We start from the raw sequence: 24534 nt of genomic DNA, 5'->3' as shown, positions 1-24534 counted from the left end.
ACATGTCTATTCTTACAACCAGACAAAGGCCCAGGAACAGCCTGAAGAGCCTCTGAAATGAGGCCCCTTGAAGTAAGGAGACACCAGTCACTCTACAATAACTAAGATCGCCAACATGGAGAAAAGGAGCCAACATGGAGAAAAGGGTTTTCTAAGGCAGGGTCAAAATGGGGTGTGTGTATATACGTGCCTTTGTGTGTGTCTCTGTGGGTGGGTGCGCACATGCATGTGCTGCTAAACTCCTACCTTTAGGAATAAAAGCAGAAGTATTAACCTAACAGTCTTCTGGTCCTCATCTGGAAGTGTTTGGGAATGATTGACCAGGGACCAGGATTACAAGAACTGTTTTGTTTTCTACAAAGGTTACCAGTGACTCTACAAATTAAAACAAAAGGATCCCAGGGCTTATCTTTTTTAAAAAAATTAATTTATTTATTTTTAAATTTTTTGGCTGTGTTGGATCTTCACTGCTGCACGCGGACTTTAGTTATGGTGAGCGGGGGCTACTCTTCGTTGCAGTGCACGGGCTTCTCGTTGCAGTGGCTTCTCTTGTTGCAGAGCACGGGCTCTAGGCATGCGGGCTTCAGTAGTTGTGGCTCACAGGCTCAGCAGCTGTGGCTTGCGGGCTCTAGAGCGCAGGCTCAGTAGTTGTGGCGCATGCGCTTAGTTGCTCTGTGACGTGTGGGATCTTCCTGGACCAGGGATCAAACCCGTGTCCCCTGCATTGGCAGGTGGATTCTTAACCACTGTGCCACCAGGGAAGTCCTGGGCTTATCTTTAAGAGCAGCAAGGGGTGAAACTGGACACTATAGTCCATTCCATTGCCAGGCTTGAGAAGAAGAAGAATGGACCTCAACAAACAAAAGAGTAGTGGCAGCTACTAAAGGAATAAAGGACAAGATGAAGGTCAGGGACCTTCTGCATGGAATCTGGTCTAAGTTTAAAAGGGATCTGTAGCCATCAAAAGATCCATGTGATTGCCTGAATTCCCCCATCCTTAAACAGTATACAAATATGGAAAACATTTTAACTTTGTCCATGTATATACTTAGGCTGAAGAAAGTCCTTTAGCCTCATTTGGCTCAGTAAAACATAATCTAAGGAATCAAAAGAGTCATAGGCCTATCAAGAATCTGATTGAATGTATGGCCCTCTTCACAGAAAAGAGCATACACAAGTTTTGTATAGTATTTCAGAGAGTTTATGGTTGCCTGGTTAACATAACCTCTAGCTTAGGGAGAAGCAGTTGGTTTACCTAATAGACTGTAAGGTTTTCAAATTACCAATCTTCATAAGAAGTGGGATGTCATGGATTCCCCAGAATCTACCCAGTACCTCTCACCTCCTTTGGGTGGTAGGTATTATCTCCATTGTTGTTCATTCCATTTCTGGTAATGATCTCCAATTAGATTCAACAATATTATTCAAATGCCTTCCATCCTGGGTATTCCCAAAGCCACACAAGATAAAGAAAATTTCAAACAAAATTTGGTGACATTTTTCTACATTGACCATTCTGGTCTATGAAATCCCTGATGCCCAAAGAGAGCTCTGATCCACGCACTGCATCTATTGCTAGTTTCTTTCATTCATGACCCTAAACACTGATGTTTTCTTTTCGAAACTTTTTCTCGGGTGAGTTTTCATTATTTTCTTTATGACTATCATACATATTTTGGATGCAACATACACAAAGCACATTTCATCAGCTTTAATGTTCTCTCCTTCAGCAATATGGCCATGATATTAGGAGAGTTTCTTCGAATCTGTACAATCATTCCCTGCTCAGTTAGCTTCTCCCCTGTTTTAAGACAGGAAGTAGTTGGGTTATCCTATCACCATCACAGTTCTGTACTTGATAGTTTTTTCTCTTTCTCACTTGTAGATTCTGTCTGAAACCCTGACCCAGCATCTTCAGCAGACGATACTCCAGTCACTGGACCAATCCCCAGCCTTGACTTGTCTATGGGAACTGCAGTGACATTTTGATCAAGGGGAGGAGATCTGGAAGTTATGTGGTTGAGGAAGGAGATAATCCCTAGGGGAAGAGAAGAATTCAAGGTGAGTTTCAAGAGACAGATGGTCTTTTGGTTTTTAAAATTCTAACTCATTCTTTAAATACTCAGCTCAAAATGCTTCTTTTCATTGAAGCCAACCCTCCTTCCCCCAGCAGGCTTCCTTTATCCTTCTGTGCTTCCATTTCATTATTGTACTTCTTACATGGTTGGAACAAAGCTAGAACCTCCTGGATGCAAATCATAGTTTCACTACTTTCTGTGTTGTCTCAAGCAAGTTACTCAACCTGTCTGTGCCTCACTTAGTGGTAGAACAGTTTATTAATTCTAGCTTTTTAGACTCCAAAATCCGTGCTTTTTTTTTTTTTTTTTTTTTTTTTGCTTTTTGGCCACGTCATGCGGGATCTTAGTTCCCCAGCCTGTGATCCAACCCGCACCCCCTGCAGTGGAAGCACAGAGTCTTAACCACTGGACCGCCAGGGAATTCCCAATCCGTGCTTTCTTTACCATACCACTCTGCTTCTAGATGTATAAGTGTTCTTAATAGGAACAGTTAGTGTTTCTATTTCTCTTAGATTCCACCTCCCTTCCAAGAAGTGATTTCCCCTTCCATCCTTCTAGCATAAAGCAGGGAGGGGACTGACTCACCAGCAAACATGTATAAGAAGTCACTCCCCCAATTAATATGATAGGTCCATAGGAGAGCTGACTCCATGGCATCTCTAGAATGCCAGTGAATCTGTGCCAGAAATAGGATGAGGCAGAGGAGCAAGCAGGAGGCTAGGACCAGAAGAAAATACGTCATATCCCTCAATGTCTTCAATCTTCCTCGACAGCCACCCCCAACTCTTCTTCTACTTCCAGATACCATATTGTATAGAAAGGATCAAGAAGATAAGAATCCAAGGACTGACCAAGGTGGGAGAGAGAAGGGGCCTGGCATAAGTTAACTAATGGATGTTTTACACAGTAAGACAAGGCAGGTAGCTGGCAACTTGATGTAATAATGAAGAGAAAAGGGACAAGAAAAAGAAGATGAAAGCCCACACAGAGGAACTATGTTCCCTCAACAATTTTACCATAGTATTGCCCTGCCATATAGGTCCATACCTGAGATGAAGCTGAGCATGGATACCTTCAGATCCAAGTTAGGAGTCATTCTTCCTCTTCTAGGGAGGCAAGATCTGAAGAGCCAGCCAAGAGCCACAAGTATGGTGAGGACAGAGATGAGGAAGAAGGCCCTGGAATATTGGAGGTAATCTGCCAAAGAGATGGAGAAAGAAAAGGCCTGGTTAGTCCAGTGGGGGACCTCTCCTTAAGAAAACCAGACAGAGTCTTAGAGAAGGGAGTGAAGACTAAAGAGGATGAAGCTGAGCTTGCTCTGTGGCATCCAGGGCACAAACAAGGATCTTCTTTCCCAGCTCTTCATTGATACTTGGAATTTTTCACTATGAAGGCAAAAGCTTCACCATAGAACTAAAGGTAATATACAAATAGTTCTGGGTACATTAACACATTAACTTAGATGTAAACTAGCTTATAAGAGGTGTGACTCTAACATCACAACACAGATTTAAACTTTTTCTTGTTCCTAATTCTAATTCTAAAAGTAATACATGTTCAATATAAGCATTGGAGAGACTAGAAAAGTACCAAGAAGCAGCAAGAATATCAGCCACAATCCCACTACCCAAAGACAACCATTGTTAGCATTTTATTTGGTTTCTTTCTGGTATTTTTCTATCCTCTGTACACAATGGATATAATACTGAATTTCGTGATTTTTCTTTTGTTTTCTTTTTTTTTTTTCTTTGCGGTACACGGGCCTCTCACTGTTGCAGCCTCTCCCGTTGCGGAGCACAGGCTCCGGACGCGCAGGCTCAGAGGCCATGGCTCACGGGCCCAGCCGCTCCGCGGCATGTGGGATCTTCCCGGACCGGGGCACGAACCCGTGTCCACTGCATTGGCTGGCGGACTCTCAACCACTGCGCCACCAGGGAAGCCCGAATTTCGTGCGTTTTAAGAGGATTATATGGTAAGATTTTTCCCAGATCACCTGCTGTAAACATCATATTTAATGGCTACAAGATAGTCTATCATATCAACGTACTTTGCTTAATGATTTTATTGTTGTTGGAGTTTGTTTCTATTTGTTTTTTCTCTTTCAAATGTATCTGGCATGTACAGTCCCTGTCAGCCTGTGACTATGAAATGAAGTCACATTTACCTGAACTCCCATACTGTAATGATTTCAAGACCCAATTTACTGGACTGCAGGAATTTAGCACCCCACAAATATCTCCTTTTTTTCCTGAGAGTCTCTCAAGGTCCCATCTCACATGTGTTTGTAGGACAGGTCTGCTAATGTTCTTTTGCTCCAATGCCCTTACCCTAGTGCCACAACACTCCTTCTCTCTCTTATCTCTTGGCTCCAGAGCTCTGCTCTCTTTGGCTCTGCCCCTTCAGACTGGATGTTGGTAAGAGAGAAGAGGGAGCGTGCCAACCCATACTTTTGGCTACCATATTCCTAACATGGAATAGCTCCTTCCCTTGACTTCCCCAGCAATGTTTTACAGAAGATTTAAGAAATAGAGTAACTTACAATTACACGTAGATGTATCTTTCTGAGATACCATGGATCTGACAATATCTTCGATATCCTTTATAGCAGGAGTCCCCAACCCCCAGGAACCTGTTAGGGACCGGGCCGCACAGCAGGTGGGGAGCAGCAGACAAGCAAGCGAAGCTTCACCTGCAGCTCCCCATCGCTCACATTACCACCTGAACCATTCCCCCCGTCGAAAAACTGTCTTCCACGAAACTGGTCCCTGGTGTCAAAAAGGTTGGGGACTGCTGCTTTATAGGGTGCCTCCTGGTCTAGCTTATTTTCTGTCTCAGTGTAACGAGGGCCAGCTTATCCCTTACCACTGAAAGTTGTCTAAGCATTTCTATGTCTAAGAATCCAAGTCCATCTTCCAAGTAACCCAGAGAGAGGAGTACCAAGCTTATCCCAGTTGACAAACTGCCTCTTAAGTTTTATTTTGTTCTCTAGAACACATCTCTGGCTAACACAATCAATGACAGTAATTTCCATTAAGAGAAACCACACTCCTACCCACAGAGGTCAGGTGCTATGTGGCCCCAACAAGTTAGCCACATTAAAACATGATAACCCAAGGGCAGCACGTTTTCTGAAAACTGGGTCATTCAGAATTAGCCAGTCAGGAACATCAGCCTAGACTGAGCTGCATGAAGCCCAGTGTGATAGGCATCTTTTGCAGTATTGAGCCCCCAGTCCCCCATGGGCCTTAGCAGTCCCTGTCTAGAGCCCTGGATCCTTGCCTATAGCTCCCTTGACTATAGCTAATAGGACCAAAGAAGGGTACCAATTTAACTCTGATCCTTGGATATCTGGATTTGGGACTGATTGATGCGAATTTCCTCTTTTGCTTGCTTGAACCAAGAAGATATAAAGCTAGTCTGGTATATCCCCCCTTTGAGGCACTTTCATACTAATAAACAGGAAAAGCTGAGCTGTAGAGATAAAATAAAGCATAAACAAAGCTGAGTGACAAAGGAGCTCTGGAGAGACTGAGTGACTGGCTGGCTTGATTTTCTTTGCCTGAGATCACAGCCTCTTCTGGAATTCCCTGAGGTCCAGAAAACTTGCTGCCTTTGGGAGTCTATGAGATGCTTCTGAATCATTATAAAGAAGTTCACTCTTTAGCTTATGCTATTTCAAATGGGTTCTGATATTTAGAAAACAAAAGAGTACTAAGATATCCAGTCCAACTCCTGTCTAAGATATGTTACAGTACAGTCTTTCTTCTACCATGAGGGGAAGAATGTACCTTCACGTTCTTCTTACAATCTTCTCAGTCTTAGCTGCTCACCTCCTGAAAACTGCATAAACAAGATCACTCACAAGTCCACAGGAACAACTAAATATCTGCAGCATAGTACAGTCTAATGCCTCAAAGGAACCAAGTCTACCAGTCATAATGATACACAAAAAATTATCTAACCAGACTAACTAAACACTTACCTTCAGAGTCTAAAACAGCTGCATTTGGCTAACTTCATAGTCTTTTAAAATTCATGTAACAAAACAAAACAAAGGTCTGAAAGGTGAATTCAAGCCTCTACCTCCTGTAAGAGCAAATCCTATTTCAGCTTTTAAACAGCAGTCTTTATAGCAGCTTACCCACTAATAAAAGGCCTTACTTGTATGTCTCAGTAAGAATAGAAAAGATCCTGGATAGAGATCTTGGAGAACCCTGGAGAGAAAGCTTTGAAATCTTCTTAGTATTTAGATTCCCTCGTAACCAGTTGGTATACCAGAATAAATCATCCCTACACAGCTTGTGGGTGTTTATTGTGTGATGGTTCCTGGGGTCCTGGCTCTGGACCAAAGACCTATGCTTTCTTCCCCACCCTCTGCAAAAAAGACAGTTCAAGTTACTTTCTGTGGCAACACATTCTTTTACATTATGGTCTGATCTCACCTATGCTATGGGGGAAATTAGCAGAAAGGTCTGTTCCATGCTGAGACCTAGTAGTAAAAGTGAAGGATGGTGTCCTTTACTCCCATCCTTTCTTCATCGCATTACCAATAGCTATGGCACAGAAGCTATCAGTTATCTAGAACCAGGGGAAGACAGAGGCAGAGGAACAATGGCCTGAAGTAAGTCCAGGACAGAGGAACATGAGTACACATGTACTTGAGCCCACTTGAGACAGCCCCAGTGAAAGTCTCAGAAATGACCTGGGGGCTTCCCTGGTGGCACAGTGGTTAAGGATCCACCTGCCAATGCAGGGGACACGGGTTCAAGCCCTGGTCCGGGAAGATCCCACATGCCACAGAGCAACTAAGCCCTTGTGCCACAACTACTGAGCCTGCGCTCTAGAGCCTGCGAACCACAGCTACCGAGCCCGCGTGCCACAACAAACAGTAGCCCCCGTGCTCTGAAAATAGAGAAAGCCCCCATGCAGGAATGAAGACCCAATGCAGCCAATAAATAAATTTATTTTTAAAAAAAGAAAAGAAATGACTTGGGACACCATGGGAGAGGGGGCTAAATTCTTGCAATCCAGTAGGTAAAAGTTTGAAGTTCCTGAACTTGGGCAATAATCTATTGGGGCAATAATAACATATTATTGTTACAGGCTGATGAGGCCTGGACATACTGATTATATTTGGGGAATTCCTTATGAGATCTGTATTGCAGACTGATTACTGACCCTAGAATTAGGACTAGTTAACACTGGAAATAGGGTGGATACTTGACTTACAATTGTGTACTTAAGGACTCACTTAGTTGACATTCTGCAAACGATTAACAGTTGCCCTCATAGGTGAATTCAAGGCTCCAAGAAATAAACTACTTTAAATGACAACATTTCAAGATTCTGACTCATTAAAGATTTAAATAATAATCTCAAGGCCTGAGGTTTAGCCTGGGTTACATAAATATAATTGCAGATTAATTTTTATGCCTATATCTCTCACTCCATTTCTCTAGAAATGGAATTAGTGAGTGTAAATCTCTGGATGCACATAATCATATTGCTTTGGTTGTTCCTATTTATGTGTCCTCAGTGTGTATGGTAGTGTGCAGCATTGTGTATTACCACTTACAAATCTCTTTTAATGTCATGGCTGAAAAATCCTATCTCATCGTTCATTTGATTTGCCATTCTTTAATGGCTGATTGAGGTTAAAGTCATTTTTCCCATGTTTATTAGATCTGTAGTTTCTGTTTTGTGAATTGTTTACAAAAATTTATTTATTGGGGTATTTGTCTTTCTTGTAATAATAATTTGTATATCTTATATATATATATATATTAAGGCCATTAACTTTTATCTTTCATATTTGTTGCAATTATTTTCTCTAGTTTTTATTTTCAGTTGAAGATGCAGTTGAATTCTCTACCTGCCTTTGATTTTAGTTTCTTCTGAAGATCTCGCTTTATGATCCTGCTCCTTAGTTCCAAATACAAAGCATGAGCCCATGCCAAATAAGTGATGCTCCACTTCAGGGTTGGGCCTAGGTCTCCCCTCCCCCCAAATCTGGGACTCCTGTTTATCTAAGAAGTGAAATAAACACTTTACTGATGTATGTTTTCTTTCACAATACCTGTTCTTTGTGTAAATGTTTCTCTTGCAGATGCTGGAGAAACTCTTTAGTGTAGTTTTAGCTTTCCTCTAAGTCTTAGTTCTGGTTGAAAAACCGCATACTTATGGTATCTTCTAGCCCTAGACATTTATTTTTAAATATTATGTGTTGCATCTTCAGATTTACTTAAATTCACATAAAATTTGACAATTTATTCTCTAAATAGCTGGCATTTGTTATACTACCTATCTGACATGCATTTAACTTCTATTGCTATCATAAGAACAAACTGACCTTGAAAGTTAAATCTGATGGAGGTTGAGACACTTTGCTCTATCTCCCAGCTATGATCAATCACTTCTGTTTCTGCGAACCACATTAGAATAACAATCTCTTTGCATCACAGGAACAGCTCATAAATGACAAACGAGTTCTTCCCAGAGGGTAAAGACACTATCAACTCATAATTTGGGAGAGGAAACAACCTGGGGTAGGAGGGAGAAAGGGTACACCAAGGACACCAAAGAGAAGAACAGCCATGTTCACAATCTGGCTGAGATCCCCCCTAGACTTGGAGAGGTGAGGGGCAAAAGATCTTGGAGGAAGAAAGATGAAGAGCCATTGTGGCAGAAAACTCTGGAACTATGGGGCCTGTGGCATTCAATTTAGTGGCACTCACAGGGTGGCTTGGGTGTGTGGCTCCAGCACAGCTCATGGTTGCATGAGATCCAGAGTCCTGCGTAGAGCTCAAGGCCATTGTTGATCACCAGGAACTGCACCCAGTTCAGTGGGGACACGTAGATCAGCATTAGGAGGCTAAAACCACAGAGGCTGCCACAGAACATTCGGATGTAGGTGTGTGTCTGATCCACTTGCTGCTGCAGCCTCTGGGGTGGCATCGAGGCACTCGGATGTTGGTTGGTGGGGAGGGTAGGCTACAAGGATGAGGGATGAGGGAGATATTGCCTACCCAAAAAGATAACCCTTGACCCCCAGCGTCTCCTGCTCTTTTCTGCCTCAAGTACCCCCATGTGGGTTCGATTGGTGGATAGCTTTCCCTACCCCTTCTATAAAAAACAAACATTTCTGGGTCATCTTTTCCCTATCTTTAGGACACTGTCTAGACCCGCCTTTAAACAAGTCCTCTTCTTCCCATCTGAACTACAATTCGGTACCTCCTCACCCTTTGGTATTTCCGGTCCCCCTTGACTTTGGGAACCTTGGGACAGTAGAAGGTAAAGATTAATTGTTCCTTCCTCTCCATCTTGGCAGCCAGTTCACGTTCTAACTGCCACGGAACTTGTCTCAGCATGTCCTCATACACACGGACAGAATCCAAAGGGGTTGGAAACTGTGGCATAGATCCCATTTCTGCTTCATACTCTGGGTCTGGTCAGACCAGGAAGAAATCATCACATTCTAAGCATGTGCATGTATGTGTGATGCTCTTCACCCTCCTTCTCTGACTCCTCCTAACTCCTTTATTAAATAAATCCACAAATATTTTGTCACCAGTTGCTATGTGTCAGTGAGGCTTTGTGATAGGTCCTGGGACATAAAGATAAATAAGACATAGTTCCCTAAAAGCAAATAAAAAGGATAACTGATGTCTCCAGGACTCAACAGTTTGTGGTTATAATTTAAGATTATATGATCTTAATCTACCAAGATATATAAATATAAATATGTTTATGTATATAGATATATCTCAGCAGCCCAGAATTCATGTTCTTGCCCCAACTTCAAGTGGAAGACCCCAGGTGTGTCTCATAGGCAGAAGAACCAGTCTGTCAGCCATAGGCCTTCATTCAGCATCCACCTTTGTTTTCCTTTTTTGCTCATTCCCCCTCTTCAATGTCCTCTACCCATGAAGCCATTCAAGGGTACAGCCTCTGCCAAGGCCACTGCTGACACAGGGCCTGTAAAAATGCCAGTATCCCTACCCCAGGGGACTACCAGCCAACATGCGGAAAGCTACCCCTCAAGATAATGCAGCAGAGTTGGGTTCTGTGTGGAAGTGAAGAGACTGGCCTTTCCCTGGCTCCATAGCAGCAAAACACACACCCAGAGTATCTCAAAATCTCCTTCTTAAACAACTCTTTCAGAGTTGGTCCTAACTCCTTTCCCCACAAGGGCTCAAAATCAATCCAAGATGCTGAACAGATGTCATCCTGTTCCACAGCATGAACGTTGATTCAAACAAATGCCTGGCTGGATTACCAACTCTTGTTTTTCCTAAGTTTGGGCTGAATCAGAATGTCCCATCACACTTTCCTCCCAGTATAAGCTCTTCCCACCCACCCCAACTTGTTGAAACCTATTCTTTATTTCAGCTGGTGGGAATGACTAGCTAGCTTACGTCCATGCTTTAGCAACATAGCCTTCCTTCTGCAAAAGTGTTACTTGAATCTCTGCCTCTTAGTACTTAGCATACTGCCTGAAAAGAATAGTATTTAATGTTGAATGAATGAGTGAGCAATGCATTTTTAAATTAAATACAGAGGTTGATACAGAGAACAGAACGTTTAGCACTGTCAGAGGGAAATTAGGGAAGGTTTACTGGAAAAGACAATGTCTTAGCTGGATTTTAAAGGAATTTGACAAATAAACAAGTGGAAGGGAATGTGAAACAAAAAGAATAGTATGTCTCAAGGCAAAAAGCCATGAACACCATGAAGTTCTCAGGGTACTAGAAGCAGGGTGGTTCTACTTGTGCAAAATCAAAGATGAGGGTTGAGGGTTGCATATAGAGGTAAGGGCTAGGTCACAAAGAGTCTTTTATGCCATGCTATGCAATTATATTGTGAAGGTTTAATTGCTGGGATACTCTAGCCCTACTGGCATGATTATAAGAAAGACTTTTGCAGTTGCATCAAACTGACTTGTACAGCATGTCTGTTAGATACACATGTATGGCTAGAGAGCTAACATAGGCTGTGAATAGACAGGCCTGTGTTTCCATCCTGGTTGAGCACTTACTTAGTTCCGACACTTACTGGCCAAGTTCCTTTGGGAAATTTCCTTAACCTCACTGAACTTCAGTTCCCTCATTTCTAAAACTGGGATAATAATCATCCTTGTCTCATAGAATTAATGTGAAGATGAAATGAGGTAACACATAATGCTCTTAGCACAGTGCCTTCATAACTGCACAATAAATATTATTATTGATGAATATTGATATTATTGATAAATATACTATCAATGGTGAGCAATTAATACGTGCTTGCTAAATACTATCTATTATTATTATGTTTTCACTGTCTTTCCAAGATTGCTCGAGCATGGCCTTGGCACAGGCCACCGTGAGACAGATGAAATACTTGTGTTAATGGAAAGGATGCATCACCCCTCACCCCTCTAGTAGCAGCGCTAAACAAGCACATTACCAAAGAGATGATACTGATGTAAGGAGGTCATTTTGTGAACAGTGTCTGATTTGGCAAATGATGCAACCCTCTAGCTATTAAAAGAATAGGTCAGGCACCATTCAACTCCCAGGCCTATTTCAGCACTACCAAAAAGGCAGATGTTCAGGCCAGCTTGGAAATTGCTAGGGCCTGGGATGCATATGACAAAACAAGCATTTATTCACATCTTATGGCTGTGTATATTGTGATTCACCTACTTTAGAAAGCAACTTGGGGTCCCCAGTCTGTGCTACCACCTCCGCTTCCAGGCCGGTGGTGCCCCAGGGGAAGCATGGTCATGGACAGTGGACCCGGTGCTTTGAGCACAGAATGATACTATGTGGAGCTGTTGCAGAAACAATCTCATGATGGCTATTTATGTTCCCTGCTGCTCCCTGCAGAATCCCAAAGCTCTGCTCTTGCATTGAGGGCCTTCGATGTGGAACTGGCTCAGGCTGATTAAAGACTCGGGCTCTAAGAAAACAATTGGACTGATGTGAATGCAGTTTTGAAAAAAAAAAACTGTGGACTATATATACTGTGATAATCCGCCCCATCAGCCTGTGGCTATTGAACTTCAGCAGGTCTGCACAGCAGCAGAGCAGGCCCTGTTTCTGGGCCCCAGATTGACTTCACAGAGCCCCAGTAAGATGGAAAGCCAGGCCCCCACATGAGGGACTGAGAAGAAAAAGTGATGGGAAGCTGCTGTCAAAAGATATAATCTGACCAAAAAATGGCTTCTAAAAATCATTGATGAAGGAGAAAAAAGTTTGGATGACACAGCATATCATGATACACAGAAACTGTACAGTTATGCAGAAAACACACAGAGCTCTCTTCCTTATTTAAGACTAGAAGTACTGGGTATAAAGGATCTTGGTGCAGATCATGCCACAAATCACACTGGAAAAGCACAAGGAACTGTCATATACGTAAGAGCAATGTCCTATTATAGTGGTGAAGAACAGTGTTCCTTCCCTCAGATATTTGTGGGTTTGACAAATACAGCATATGGTATTTCACAAGACGGTTTTCTACAGAAGAACCAATGATAAAAATGTGAGAGACATAATATACGTCATTACTAGCCAGGCATATTTGTACTTAAAGCATGCTAGGTCCTTCCACAAAGTGAAAGTGAAAACTTCCTGCCTTTCTTCAGGATGCTTTGGAGGACTATTTAAAGAAAATTCAATAGGTGGATTTTGATATATTCTACCCATCTTGATAGCAGAAAAATACATTACTTCCATTATCTTTGTATAATCAGTCATAGAGAAAAAGATATTAAAATAATTTTATGGTACTGAAAAAAAAAGCAATTTTGGTTAGAAAAAAATTTAATGTAACTAACATCTTTGTGACCTTGAAGTAGACCAAGATTTTTTCTTTTTTTAAACAGGACACAAGGGACTTCCCTGGCAGTCCAGTGGTAAAGAATCCGCCTTCCAATGCAAGGGACGCAGGTTAGATCCCTGGTCAGGGAACTAAGATCCCCCATGTTGCAGGGCAACTAAGCCTGCATGCCACAACTACTGAGCCCCGATGCCTCAACGAGAGAGCCCACGTGCTGCAAACTACAGAGCCCACGTACTCTGGAGCCTGCGCACCACAACCAGAGAGAGAAAACCCGCATGCCACAACTAGAGAGAAGCCCATGCACTGCAACAAAGAGTCCACATGCCACAACTAAGACCCAACACAGCCAAGAAAGGAAGGAAGGAAGGAAGGAAGGAAGGAAGGAAGAAAGGCTAGCCATCAAAGCCTTATTTAAACAGGACATGATAAAGCACTAACCACAACGGAAAATTTTGATAAATTGAATTATGCTGAAATTAAGAACTTCTGTTCACCGGAAGATACCATTGAGAGAGTAAAAAGACAATCCACAGAGTGGGGTAAGATATTGCAACGTTTATATCTAACAAACGGCTTGTAGCGAGAATATATTAAGAACTCTTACAAATCAATAGGAAAGCAAACAACCTACTAGGAAAATGAGCAAAGTCCTTAATTAATGCTTTGCGAGACATCAAAATGGGCAATAAACATATAAAAGGGTGCACAATTTCATTAGTCATCAGGGAAATGCAAGTTAAAACCATAATGCAATATCACTACATTTCCATCAGAATGGCTCAAATGAAAAAGTATTGGCAAGTATGTGGAGCAACTGGAACTCTCATACGCTTCTTTTGGTAGTGTAAATTGGTAGAATCACATTGAAAAACTACTTGGCAGTATCTGCTGGAGCTGAATAAACACATGCCCATTTCAATATACGTAAGTATGCAAAAGGAAAGTGTCCTTATGTCCACCAAGACATGTATAGTGCTCGCAGCAACACTTTTTATAATAGCCCCAAACTGGGAACTACCCAGTTGCCCAGCAGCAGAAGAATGGAAAATTGTGGTAAATTCATACAAGGAAATACTATACAGCAATATGAGTAATCTACAAGCACATGAAATATGGATAAATCTCATAAATGTAATGCTGAGCAAAAGAAGCCAGACACAAAAGAGTACGTATGTATGATTCCACTCAAATGAAGGGCAAAACTGGCAAAACTAATCAGTGTTGTCAGAAGTCAGAAATACCCTTGGGAGGAAAATGATTAAGGACTAGGAGGGGACATGCAAGGGACTTTTGGGGTGCTGGAGATGTTCTATTTCTTGATCTGGGCACTGATTACCAGAGTTCTATATTTATGCTATACTTAAATAAAGAGTTTAAAAAATTAGATACATATATCAAGAGTCTTTTTTTAAAAATCAAGAATCTTAAAAATGTATCTTTTGTCTTGGTAATTTCACCTCTAGGAATCTATAAAGTCAATATTTTATTGTTATAGTTTATTTATATAACCTTATCTACTAGGAACTGTGCTAGGTGCTTTACATACATTAACCCACTTGTTTGTTTCTTTTTAAATAAATTTATTTATTTATTTATTGGCTGTGTTGGATCTTCGTTGCTGCACACAGGCTCTCTCTAGTTGCAGTGAACAGGGGCTACTCTTCGTTGCGGTGTGTGGGCTTCTCATTGCGGTGGCTTCTCTTGCTGCGGAGCACGGTCTCTAGTCGTAGTTGTGGCTCGCGGGCTCTAGAGTGTAGGCTCAGTAGTTGTGGAGCACGGGCTCAGTTGTTCTGCAGCATGTGGGATATTTCCAGACCAGGGCTCAAAACCATGTCCCCTGCATTGGCAGGTGGATTCTTAACCACTGTGCCACCAGGGAAGCCCAAGCCACTTGCTTTTGTGAATCAAAAATTTCCATTTTATTTCCTAATTTGTTATTGCTAACATAAAAATAAGCTATCTTTTTCTATGTATTTATCTTTTATCAGGACACTTGACTGAATTATTTTCATTCTAATAGTTTCTTTGGATAATTCTCTTGAATTTTCTAAGTAAACATCATATCATCTGCACATAATGATAATTCTGTCTTTTCCTTTACAAAATGTGTATTATTGCACCGATTGGACAGTTTTATTAAGGATAATGGGCATCCTTACTTACTCCTGACTTTAGTGGAATGAACTCTATTGCTTTTCGTTTCATATGTACATTCATTTTCATGTTAAAAAAAGAAAAAAGTTTCATTCTATTTCTATTTCATCACGATTTCTAATTTAGAATAGCTGTATCAAATTCCTTCTGAACCTCTAGAATATGGTCTTTCTTTCTAAATCTATTTAACATAAACATTGCCTTAATTCATTTCATATTGTTTAACTAGTTTTGCATTCCTGTAATAAAATATGTTTCGACAGGATATATTATTCTTCTGATATACTTCTAGGAGTATTTGTTTTAATAGTTGGCCCAAGGATTATATAGAATTTTAAAAGTATATCTACATGTTTAGATTTTTTTCTCCCCCTTAATTTTGATATATTAAGAACATGTCCTATAAGAATTCAAAAAAGTAATGTTTACCTTTTTGCCAGTTTTTCTAAATGTCCTGTGAACATTTAATAACAACGTATGAGACACAAATTTTAAATGTATTTGTGAGGGATATAAGATTCTAAACCTATTATAATTAAGTTATTAATGATATCATTCAAAATGTTCCTATTCTAATTTGCTCTGCACTTGATAAAATATTCTCAGAGAAATGTTAAATGTCTCACTATGATTATAATTTTTTCTTTTCCCTTATATTTCTTCTGGTTTTTGCTTTATATATATTTGTTAGGTGTCTAATGGTTTATGATGTCTATCTTCTTTGTGAATTGTACCTTTTATCATTAAAGATATTCTTCTTTGTTCCATTTAACTTCTGTGTGTCTTGGGTTTTTTCACATGTTAATAGATGCCTTCCTTGCTCTCTTTTTGTTTGCATTTTTCTGGTACATCTCTGAACATTCTTTTAGTGTCATCATTTTGGTTTCATTTAAAATGTCTCTTATCAACAATATTTAGACTGTTCTTTGCTCAATTTGAGAGTCTTCATCTTTCAATGGGGGATCTAACCTATTTACACATAGGGTGATAGTTTAGATATATTGGGCTTATTTCTACCTTCTTATTCTTTGTATTTTTGGTTAATTATATATTCATGTTACTTCCTCCTGTCCCTCTTATTTTTCCAGAATGATCCAGCTTCTTTTTCTGTAATGATGTGGAAGTCATGTATCCTGTTTCTACCTTGCTAGAGCTTATCTGTCAATTTTATTAGATACATCTTCTAAAAATTAATTTCAAGGCATCAACAGTAGCAATGAAAAGATAAATACTAATGTTGGAAGAGAGTAATGAAATGGGCATTTTTACACATTATTGGTGGGAATGCAAAATCTTATCCCATGTTTCCAGGTGTTTATAGTGAGAGGGTGGGGAAAGTAGCCCTGATTACGTGGCTTAAACCAGGGAGGGTCTGGGGCTATCTCAGTCTCATCCAAGATACCAAACTGACGGATGAAATTTCCAATGAAAAGCCAAGTATTCTTGGTGAGAAAGGATGAAAACAGATGTTGGCATGGCAACCAGTACCCTCTACAATGGTCATTGTAACATTGTTTATAACTGAGAAAACTTGGAAGCAACCTAAATGTCCTTCTGTTCTTCTGGGGAGATCAAGAGAATCTTGATTTGGGAATTCCCTGGTGGTCCATTGGTTAGGATTCAGCTCTCTCACTGCCGGGGCCCCAGGTACCCGGGTTTGATCACTGGTCGGGGAACTAAGAACCTGTATGCCTCATGGTGCGGCCAGAAATAATAGAATCTTGATTTGCACAGAGCTTTGGAATATAGTGGGGTCTCCAGAGGCATAGATAGGAGAATAAGAAGACCCTGGGGCTGGAAAGTCATGGGAAATTTGGGGTCTTGTGTAATGAATGCCAAGTCATGAGGGAATAGAAATTATAAGGAAGTTCAAGTAACTGACAAGCAAAGAGGAAAACTGACCAGAGGAGCAGATATTCAGAGAGGAACAGAAAAGTCATGAGAGAGTAGTCAGGCCCTTGATTTCTGCTCTTTCTGAAGTTTGGTTTTCTGCTTTTTTGGGTTGTTACGTATATCACTTCAGTAGACCTCCTTTTCCCTGACATAATATGACTCCCTATTCCTTGCAAGCAAAAGGCATGTCATGGAGATAAAATCAACATATTGTGACAGCGTGAAGGCTTCTTATGACAGACCTGTATTTAAAGATAAGAGGCAAGTCAAATTATCTGGTAAGCCCCTTATCCTCATCTACATCTCTGAGCTCAGCCTACTCTACTAGCTGCCATCCCTCCTCTGTGCTCCTTTTGTCCCTCACAAACTTCTCTTTCACCAGAGTCCTCTTTCCCCCTAATTTTTAGCCTTCCTTCCTTTTTCCCTTGACTATTTCATATGATCTCAACTGTCATCTTTGAGCAGATGATGCCAGAGCTCTTAGCCTGTATTTCCTTGGCCCTGATGGACATTCCAACTCTGCTGTCCTTCCATCTCCTCCAAAGCAGCATGTCTCAGAGCTCATTATCTTTTTTCCAGAACTGGCTCTTCCTTTTGTATTCAGTTAATGGCACCATGATTCCCTTGGGAAACCAGACTGGTACACCTTTTCTCTCCTTTTTCCCTTGTCCCCATCCCATTTCACCCAGTTAGTTGCTGAGCTCTGTCATTTTGTATCTGAAACATTACTGCATTTGACCCATATCCCTCTTTCCTGCTGTCACTCCTTTTGCTCAGATATGTTTTGTTTTTTAAAAATTTTTTGGCCATGCTGCGTGGCATGCAGGATCTTAGTTCCCTGACCAGGGATTGAACCTGAGCCCCTTGCATTGGAAGCACGGAGTCTTAACCACTGGACCACCAGGGAAGTCCCATCAGATCTACTGAAAGTTCCCTCAGGGCTTCAGTTTTTCTAATTTTCTGACCATAGAAAACCACCTGTGTAAATACCCAAGCAATTTTTTTTTTACTTTTTTTTTTTTTTTTTTTTTTTTTTTTTGCGCTACGCGGGCCTCTCACTGTTGCTCCTCTCCGGTTGCGGAGCACAGGCTCCGGACGCGCAGGCTCAGCGGCCATGGCTCACGAGCCTAGCCGCTCAGCGGCATGTGGGAATCTTCCCAGACCGGGGCACGAACCCGTGTCCCCTGCATCGGCAGGCGGATTCTCAACCACTGCGCCACCAGGGAAACCCTCCAGGCAATTTTTAAAAGTCTATATGTAGGCTAGGATTGGATAGATATAGGACAAGGCCAGTTATTGCAAGAAATGTATGTCTAGAGTTAGGGAAAGTTGTTAAGAATTAGTTAGGGAGGGACTTCCCTGGTGGTGCAGTGGTTAAGACTCCATGCTCCCAAAGTAGGGGGCCTGGATTCGATCCTTAGTCAGCGAACTAGATCCTACATGCATGCCGCAACTAAGAGTTCACATGCCACAACTAAGGAGTCCACAAGCTGCAACTAAGGAGCCCACCTGCTGCAACTAAGGAGCCCACATGCTGCAACTAAGGAGCCTGCCTTCTGCAACTAAGACCTGGCGCAACCAAAAAAAAAAGAATTAGGGAGTAAGCCTGAAGAGATAACTAGAATAGTTATATGACTAAATAGGAGAGAAGGGGGGATAAGGCTCAAAAAAAAAGACAAACTGGACACAGAAATATTTTTAGTATCCCCAAGGAATGCTGTACATGTTTAGTAGTAAATGTTTAGTTAGTAAATTGGGTACATGTTTAGATAGTAAATTGGGTAGCATTCTGTAATTCTGGAAACAGCAATGGGAGGAGCTGGAGGTAACAGGGTACAGCAGAGGTAGGGATGGTTCCATGTGAACTGGGATGGGTCTAAAGAGAATCAGGGAGCATAGATAATTTTGGCCATCTCCACTTCTGTAAACTTTGACAAATTAAACAAAGCTTAAGTCTCACTGGTTTGGCTAGCCAATGTGGAAGAGGAAAAATGAAGACATCGATCTCAGGTGAGTTGGTGTCTGCATTTCCTGAGCCCCATAGCATGTGAGAATGGTCAGGTTGTTTTAGAGAGCTCTGAGGCAACAGTCTCAGCTTCAACCTCAACCTCAGCCTCAGCCCCAATCTACTGGCACACGGCTTTCCCCATTTGATTCCTCCTATATACATTAATGGATTAATCTTAGCAAATTTCAGCTCTGGTCTTGTCACTCTTCAGCTAAAGAAATTTTGCTAGCTTCCCATAGACTCAAGAGTAAAATCCCAATATAATCTTCAGCCTAGCTTTCAAGGAAGTATGATAGATGTAAAAGCAATAGATTTTGGCATGGAAAGCCTGGGTCCAAATACTGGTTCTGACAACTATCTGTGGGGCCTTGGTCAAGTTATTTTAATTGTCAGAGCCTGCTTCCTCATCTGTAAAATGTAGATGATACTCAATTTCACACAGTTGTGAGAGATAAAGAAGATAACATGTATCTAGTACACAGTACCTTGATCAATAATTTCCTCCTTTCCTTACTTCATTACCCAGCTTCAACTTACTTTTTCTAAAATTATTTTTATCCGTATTTCTCTTTATGCATTATTGGTTCTACTAAAACAGAATTGCTCACGTCCCTGGTGTCACACCAGATTCTTCAGAGATCTCTGCCTAGGTTGGTTTGCCATCTCATTCTATTCATTCAAAAATATCCATTAAATGACTATGATGTGCCAGCTGCTGTTCCAGAACACGGGGATCCTAAAGTGAACAAGTTACATGGAGTTTTCTTTCTAGACTGCAGTCCTTCTCCATGGATTGCTCTTTCATCTACACAATGAAATTCTGTCTTTCAAAATTTAATACAAATGCTTCCTCATTCATGCATTCATTCAACAAATACTTGCTGAATACTTACTATGTGCAGATTCCTGGCTCAGGCAATAAGGATACAACTGTGGAAAAGATACCACTCATTCAGCATGTCGTCTGTGGAGAACATGGACAAGTAAAGAGGCTGCAGTGAGGGTGCCATAAAGAAACATCCTAGAGGAGATGTCTAAGTGCTTCCCAAAGTTTCTCACATCAGAGCACACACAGGTGATTGCTCTTGGCTGGAGATGACTGACCAGGATGTCTAGCTACCCCAGGCTCTGCCTAGATTGAGGGGAGGGGGTGGTCACTGTCTTAGCACAATGGTACTCCATTCACAACATACTTGTTGGTCTGGTCTAGGCTAAGACCTGAAGGATAAGTAGATGCTAAATAGGAGAAGAGATATTCCGGGCCTTTCACTTATTTAACAAGTCTTTATTAAGAATCTACTATGTGCCAGACACTGTGTCCAGGGCTAGGAATACAACAGTGAACACAGAACCTGCCCTTAAGGAACTTTTACTTAAGGAATACAGACAAATGGACAGGCAATTACAATATTGAGGTAAGTGCTCTGATGGAGATAAGCTCAAAGGGCTATGGGATCTTACCCAGCTGTGAGAAGTCAGAGATTTACAGGGTGGTAAAATATAACTTTAGACCTTCAAGTAAGTGGTGGGAGTGGGAGGTGAGAAAGGCATTCCAAGGAGAAGGGAATATGGTGGAAGTGAGATAATCATTGCACATTTTTGCCTCGCTATCCCCCAAAACCCTATGCTCAATATGCCATCTTCTTCCACAAATCTATGCTTTGCCCATGCTCTCCTTCCCTGCCAACTCATGTTCTGGAAGCCAGCTCAAGCCACTTCCTCTTTGAAAGACTTCCCCAGGCAAAATTAGTCATTCCCTCCTCTCTCTTACACTGATGACTCTACTATATGAACCAAAAATCTGGACACATTGTCTGACAGTGAATTCTTTTTCTGATATGTAATTTTATTAGATGCTATAGATATGGAAATTAAACCATGTTTTATTCATTTAACAAGTTGTCTTTAGTAAACAGAAAAATAGAGAAAACAACCAGATATTATATACTATATATTATCTGTGTCATTATTTTTGTTATTCATCTACTGTCAAAATTGATGGCAATGTTGTGTATATACAAATCTAAAGAGTTTATAATGTTCAATAACTGTTAATTTTAATTTTGCTACTATTTCTATGCTAGGCTCTGAACATTTACTTGTATTATGATGATTTTTTTAACTTTTAATGGCTGTTCATTACTTTTCTGATTGTCTGATATACTGTCAGAGAGAGGATAACTGGAATAATATGTTTGGAATATTCTCTCAACAATAATCTCTAAGTATTTTCATTAGTAATTTTTACAGTCTCCTTATTTGGGTCTAGTTCCTTCATTTTGTGACTCTTCTATGTAAATTACTTCTCTCTCCTGGTACTGTGCTGATAATATAGTGGTGAGCAAGGAAGACAGGGTCCCTGACTCAGTAAGTAACTGTGTTCTCACTGATCAGCCCTCAAGCCTCTCGTGTGTTAGCCCCTCTGCTTCTGAGCAGATCCACTATTTCCTGGATCTACAGCTCTCTTCCTTTCCCACTGCTATAGTTCAAGGTCTTATTATCTTCCACCTCCAATTAAAAAAAAAAAAAAGGCCTCCCTAACTGGTTTCTTATCCATCCGACTATTCAACATGAGATTTTTAAAATGCAAATCTTTGGACTGATTTTCAATTGCCCACAAAATTAAGTCCTGACTCTCGGACTTCCTATGTAAACTTCCTATGTAAACCCCTGCGGAACTTCTCTCTGGGTGTAAGACCTATCTTATCTCTGGGTATTCTCCAGCTTGCACCCAAAGTTCAAGCAATGTCTTACTGCTTGCAGTAAGTACAGGACCTACCTGTTCGCGGAGTTTTGTCTGCGAGAAGTTTTGGGGGCGGTTACTACGAGATCATCAACCATTAAAGGAAGAGCCTACACCAGAGGCTGGAAATGGGACGCCTCAAGCTTGCTGTGAAAGTACACATTTTTTCCCCAGTCGTAAGTAGATCCCATTTTTGTGATCTTATGATGACCTCTCTAGCTGAGCCATTCTTACTACCTAATTTCAGCCCCTTTCTGACCCACAGCATCAAAAGGAGCTGTGCCTTTAAGCCTCCATTTTTTTGTTTCTTAAATTCCCTGGGCCTGGGACGTCCTTTACCTCCCAGAAGGCCTCGCGATCTCTTATTCCGTGTTCACGATTCGGGAAACTTTCCTTTCTCGCTCGCCCACTCGGCCTCCCCACGTGGGGCTTCTACCCTCTGGTGCGCTTATAGTTCTGTGATCATAGGCCTGGCACCTGCGGTGGTGCATTTAGCTACTGCTCCATCAGGCCCGTGGACCGCCTGCACCTGAACCATCGCCGATGCCCCGCACCATCCACTGCACGCAACAGGAGCTCCGGGCTCACGCCGGGACTGGAGGGACGGGGAATCTGTACTCCGGTGTCAAGGATGAAGCGCTGCCTCCGGTCACGTGACGCGCCGGTTGTCACGCGGGGGCGGCTCACCTGACCAGGGTGTCACGTGGCCCGGCCGCTGGGAGAGAGGAGACCGGCGGGCCATGGTAGGCTCCACGCTCTGGTTTTCGCTGCTGCTGGCGGCAGCGTTCGCTGGGCGGGCGACGGCCCTGTGGCCATGGCCCCAGTACATCCAGACCTCCGAGCGGCGCTACACCATCTTCCCGCACAGCTTCCAATTCCAGTACCACGTCAGTTCGGCCGCGCAGGTGGGCTGCTCCGTCCTCGACGAGGCCTTCCAACGCTACCGTGACCTGCTCTTCGGTTCCGTGTCCTTCCACTTTCCCCAACCCATGGGTGAGTCGGACCTGCCCTGTCTCGTTCCCGGGCTCCGAGAGGGCCTGCCTTGGGACAACTCCCCCAAACCTCCTGCAACGCCCTTCCTTTGGCTTTTGACCAACCCTCTAGTCTATCCCAGTCCTCTAGCCTCTACTTCCACCTGCCCTTTTTCTCCAGCTGTCCTCTCAGCCTCCCCAAGGATTAGTCCCCCACCTCCATTCACTTCACTGAGCTGACTTCTGCGGCCAGGGCTTATCCAGAATCCTGCCCTCGGGCTATGTATTTCACCAAAAATGTCTGCTTTAGGACTACAGTTCATTCAGGATAGCAAATTACTGAAAATACAGTGCCAGTAGACATCTGACCGTGTTCAAGTGTCCAGGGCCCTAGTGAGGCTGTGACCAGGGCTGGGGAGAGGAGACCAGAGCTGACACTCAAAATTGGTAAGACAAGAGAGATATGCAAAATTACATAAAAGTATCTGACACATAGCATATTAGGTAAATGTTTAAACTGTGAGAAAAATCATAGAACACTTGCATAAGGAAATGTGTTTTGAGCAGCCACTTAAAGTGAGGTGGTGGATGTACAGAAATTGGCCAGGACGGAAAGGACGGTATTCGAGGAAGGAAGGCAGGCTTAGGCAGAGGCACAAAGGGTTATGATTGAGCTAAAAGTGCTTGGCTGGTGTGTGCAATGAGAATGGGGCGGCTGGGGAGGGTTGAGGTTGGGGAGAGTGTGGGATTGAAAGGAAGACTTGGGAATACAGGTTTCATCTGAAATAGCAGGGGCTGGCAGTTTTCTTTAAGGCAGCTGCTGAAAATTGTGTTTGAGGATGATTATTTCACAATAAATAGAAGAGTAGGGTCATGAATAGAGTCAGCAATGCAAAGAAAGAAAATTCTACCTTATGGGCTTAAAATTTAGAATTTTCTAGAAACTCTCCTGCAATCTAGTTCCCTGGTTATGAGGTATAGGTGTTTATGGAGGGAAGCCATATTTATGGTTGAGCCATATGGTAGTGTCATTTTTCTGGCGTTTCAAGTATGCTTAAATTACTTCCAAAAGTTGTCATATGAGGGACTTCCCTGGTGGTGCAGTGGTTAAGAATCCACCTGCCAATGCAGGGGATATGGGTTCGAGCCCTGGTCCTGGAAGATCCCACATGCTGTGGAGAAACTAAGCCCGTGTGTCACAACTACTGAGCCTGTGCTCCAGAGCCTGCGAGCCACAACTGCTGAAGCCCGCGCACCTAGAGCCTGTGCTCTGCAACAAGAGAATCCACCACAATGAGAAGCCCGCACATCACAACGAAGATTAGCCCACGCTCACCACAACTGGAGAAAGGCCACACACAGCAATGAAGACCCAATGCAGCTAAAAATATATATATATATATATATATATATATATAATTAATTAATTTTTGAAAAGATGTTTAAAAAGTGTTGTCATTTGATATGTAGAATTAAAAGTATTTAATCAAAAAATGGCACTTAGAGTGTGACAGATGATTTAGGGAAAGAAATAGCATCAAAGGTAGTTCTTCACTGGTAAGATGCATTAGGCCAAGGAGGATAAAAGGTATGCTCTTGTGTCCATGGTCGATCACATACTTCTCTGAATCCTTCATGACAATGCTTCACATAAAACTGGCATTCAGAATATGTTTATTTTGGTATAGAAAAGTTAGGGACTGACTTAAATCTGTCACCTAATTGGTGGTTTGGTATGTGCGTATTCCAGTGCTGGGCACTCAGTGGTTACAGGAAAAATATATGATCCAGTCCCAAGCTTTGCAGTCCAACTGGGGAATATGAAGCAAAAGGATACAGTGTGTTTAAAATGCTTAACAGACA

General features: G+C 41.9%; 2 protein-coding genes and 1 pseudogene across 8 annotated transcripts in view; 2 read left to right on the top strand and 1 right to left on the bottom strand.

Moving 5' to 3' along the window:
• Nucleotides 1-395: 395 nt before the first annotated feature.
• On the bottom strand, nt 396-22590 carry TMEM202 (transmembrane protein 202). 4 transcript variants are annotated; one of them, XM_059056006.2, is made up of 5 exons: nt 9317-9397; nt 8813-9068; nt 3126-3275; nt 2664-2795; nt 396-2038 (listed from the first exon to the last, which is right to left on the bottom strand). In XM_059056006.2, the coding sequence occupies exons 1-5, from the start codon at nt 9395-9397 to the stop codon at nt 1842-1844; spliced, it is 816 nt and encodes a 271-aa protein (XP_058911989.1). In that variant the 3' UTR covers nt 396-1841. The 4 variants fall into 4 exon arrangements, 1 of the variants encoding a protein (XP_058911989.1); XR_010839706.1 differs by lacking the exons at nt 396-2038; nt 2664-2795; nt 8813-9068; nt 9317-9397 and adding exons at nt 5867-5918; nt 19851-19921; nt 22040-22590 and having other exon boundaries at nt 3232-3275; XR_009334392.2 differs by lacking the exons at nt 396-2038; nt 2664-2795; nt 8813-9068; nt 9317-9397 and adding exons at nt 19851-19921; nt 22040-22590 and having other exon boundaries at nt 3192-3275.
• LOC131751986 (NADH dehydrogenase (ubiquinone) complex I, assembly factor 6-like) lies at nt 11981-12834 on the top strand (annotated as a pseudogene).
• HEXA (hexosaminidase subunit alpha) overlaps nt 22038-24534 on the top strand; it is a 35267-nt gene continuing 32770 nt past the window's right edge. The window contains exon 1 of one of the 4 annotated variants that reach the window (XM_059055991.2): nt 22038-22693. In XM_059055991.2, coding sequence (XP_058911974.1) covers nt 22441-22693 — 253 coding nt within the window. In that variant the 5' untranslated portion in view covers nt 22038-22440. The remainder of the gene's footprint in view (nt 22694-24534) is intronic. The other 3 variants (XM_067029304.1, XM_067029306.1, XM_067029305.1) reach the window with 3 other exon arrangements.

Source organism: Kogia breviceps, chromosome 3 (genome assembly GCF_026419965.1).
Source record: "Kogia breviceps isolate mKogBre1 chromosome 3, mKogBre1 haplotype 1, whole genome shotgun sequence".
Lineage (NCBI taxonomy): Eukaryota > Metazoa > Chordata > Mammalia > Artiodactyla > Physeteridae > Kogia > Kogia breviceps.
This window is presented reverse-complemented; position numbering and strand designations above follow the sequence as displayed.

Bases quoted from the DNA above. Each gene is read 5' to 3' on its own strand.
- TMEM202 (XM_059056006.2), bottom strand. From the start codon at position 9,397: ATGGAGAGGAAGGAACAATTAATCTTTACCTTCTACTGTCCCAAGGTT. The intron at 9,069-9,316 runs GTGAGGAGGTAC...TCATCCTTGTAG, and splicing joins GGGACCGGAAATACCAAAGG to CCTACCCTCCCCACCAACCA. The intron at 2,039-2,663 runs GTGAGTCAGTCC...CTCTTCCCCTAG, and splicing joins CTTCTTATACATGTTTGCTG to GGATTATCTCCTTCCTCAAC.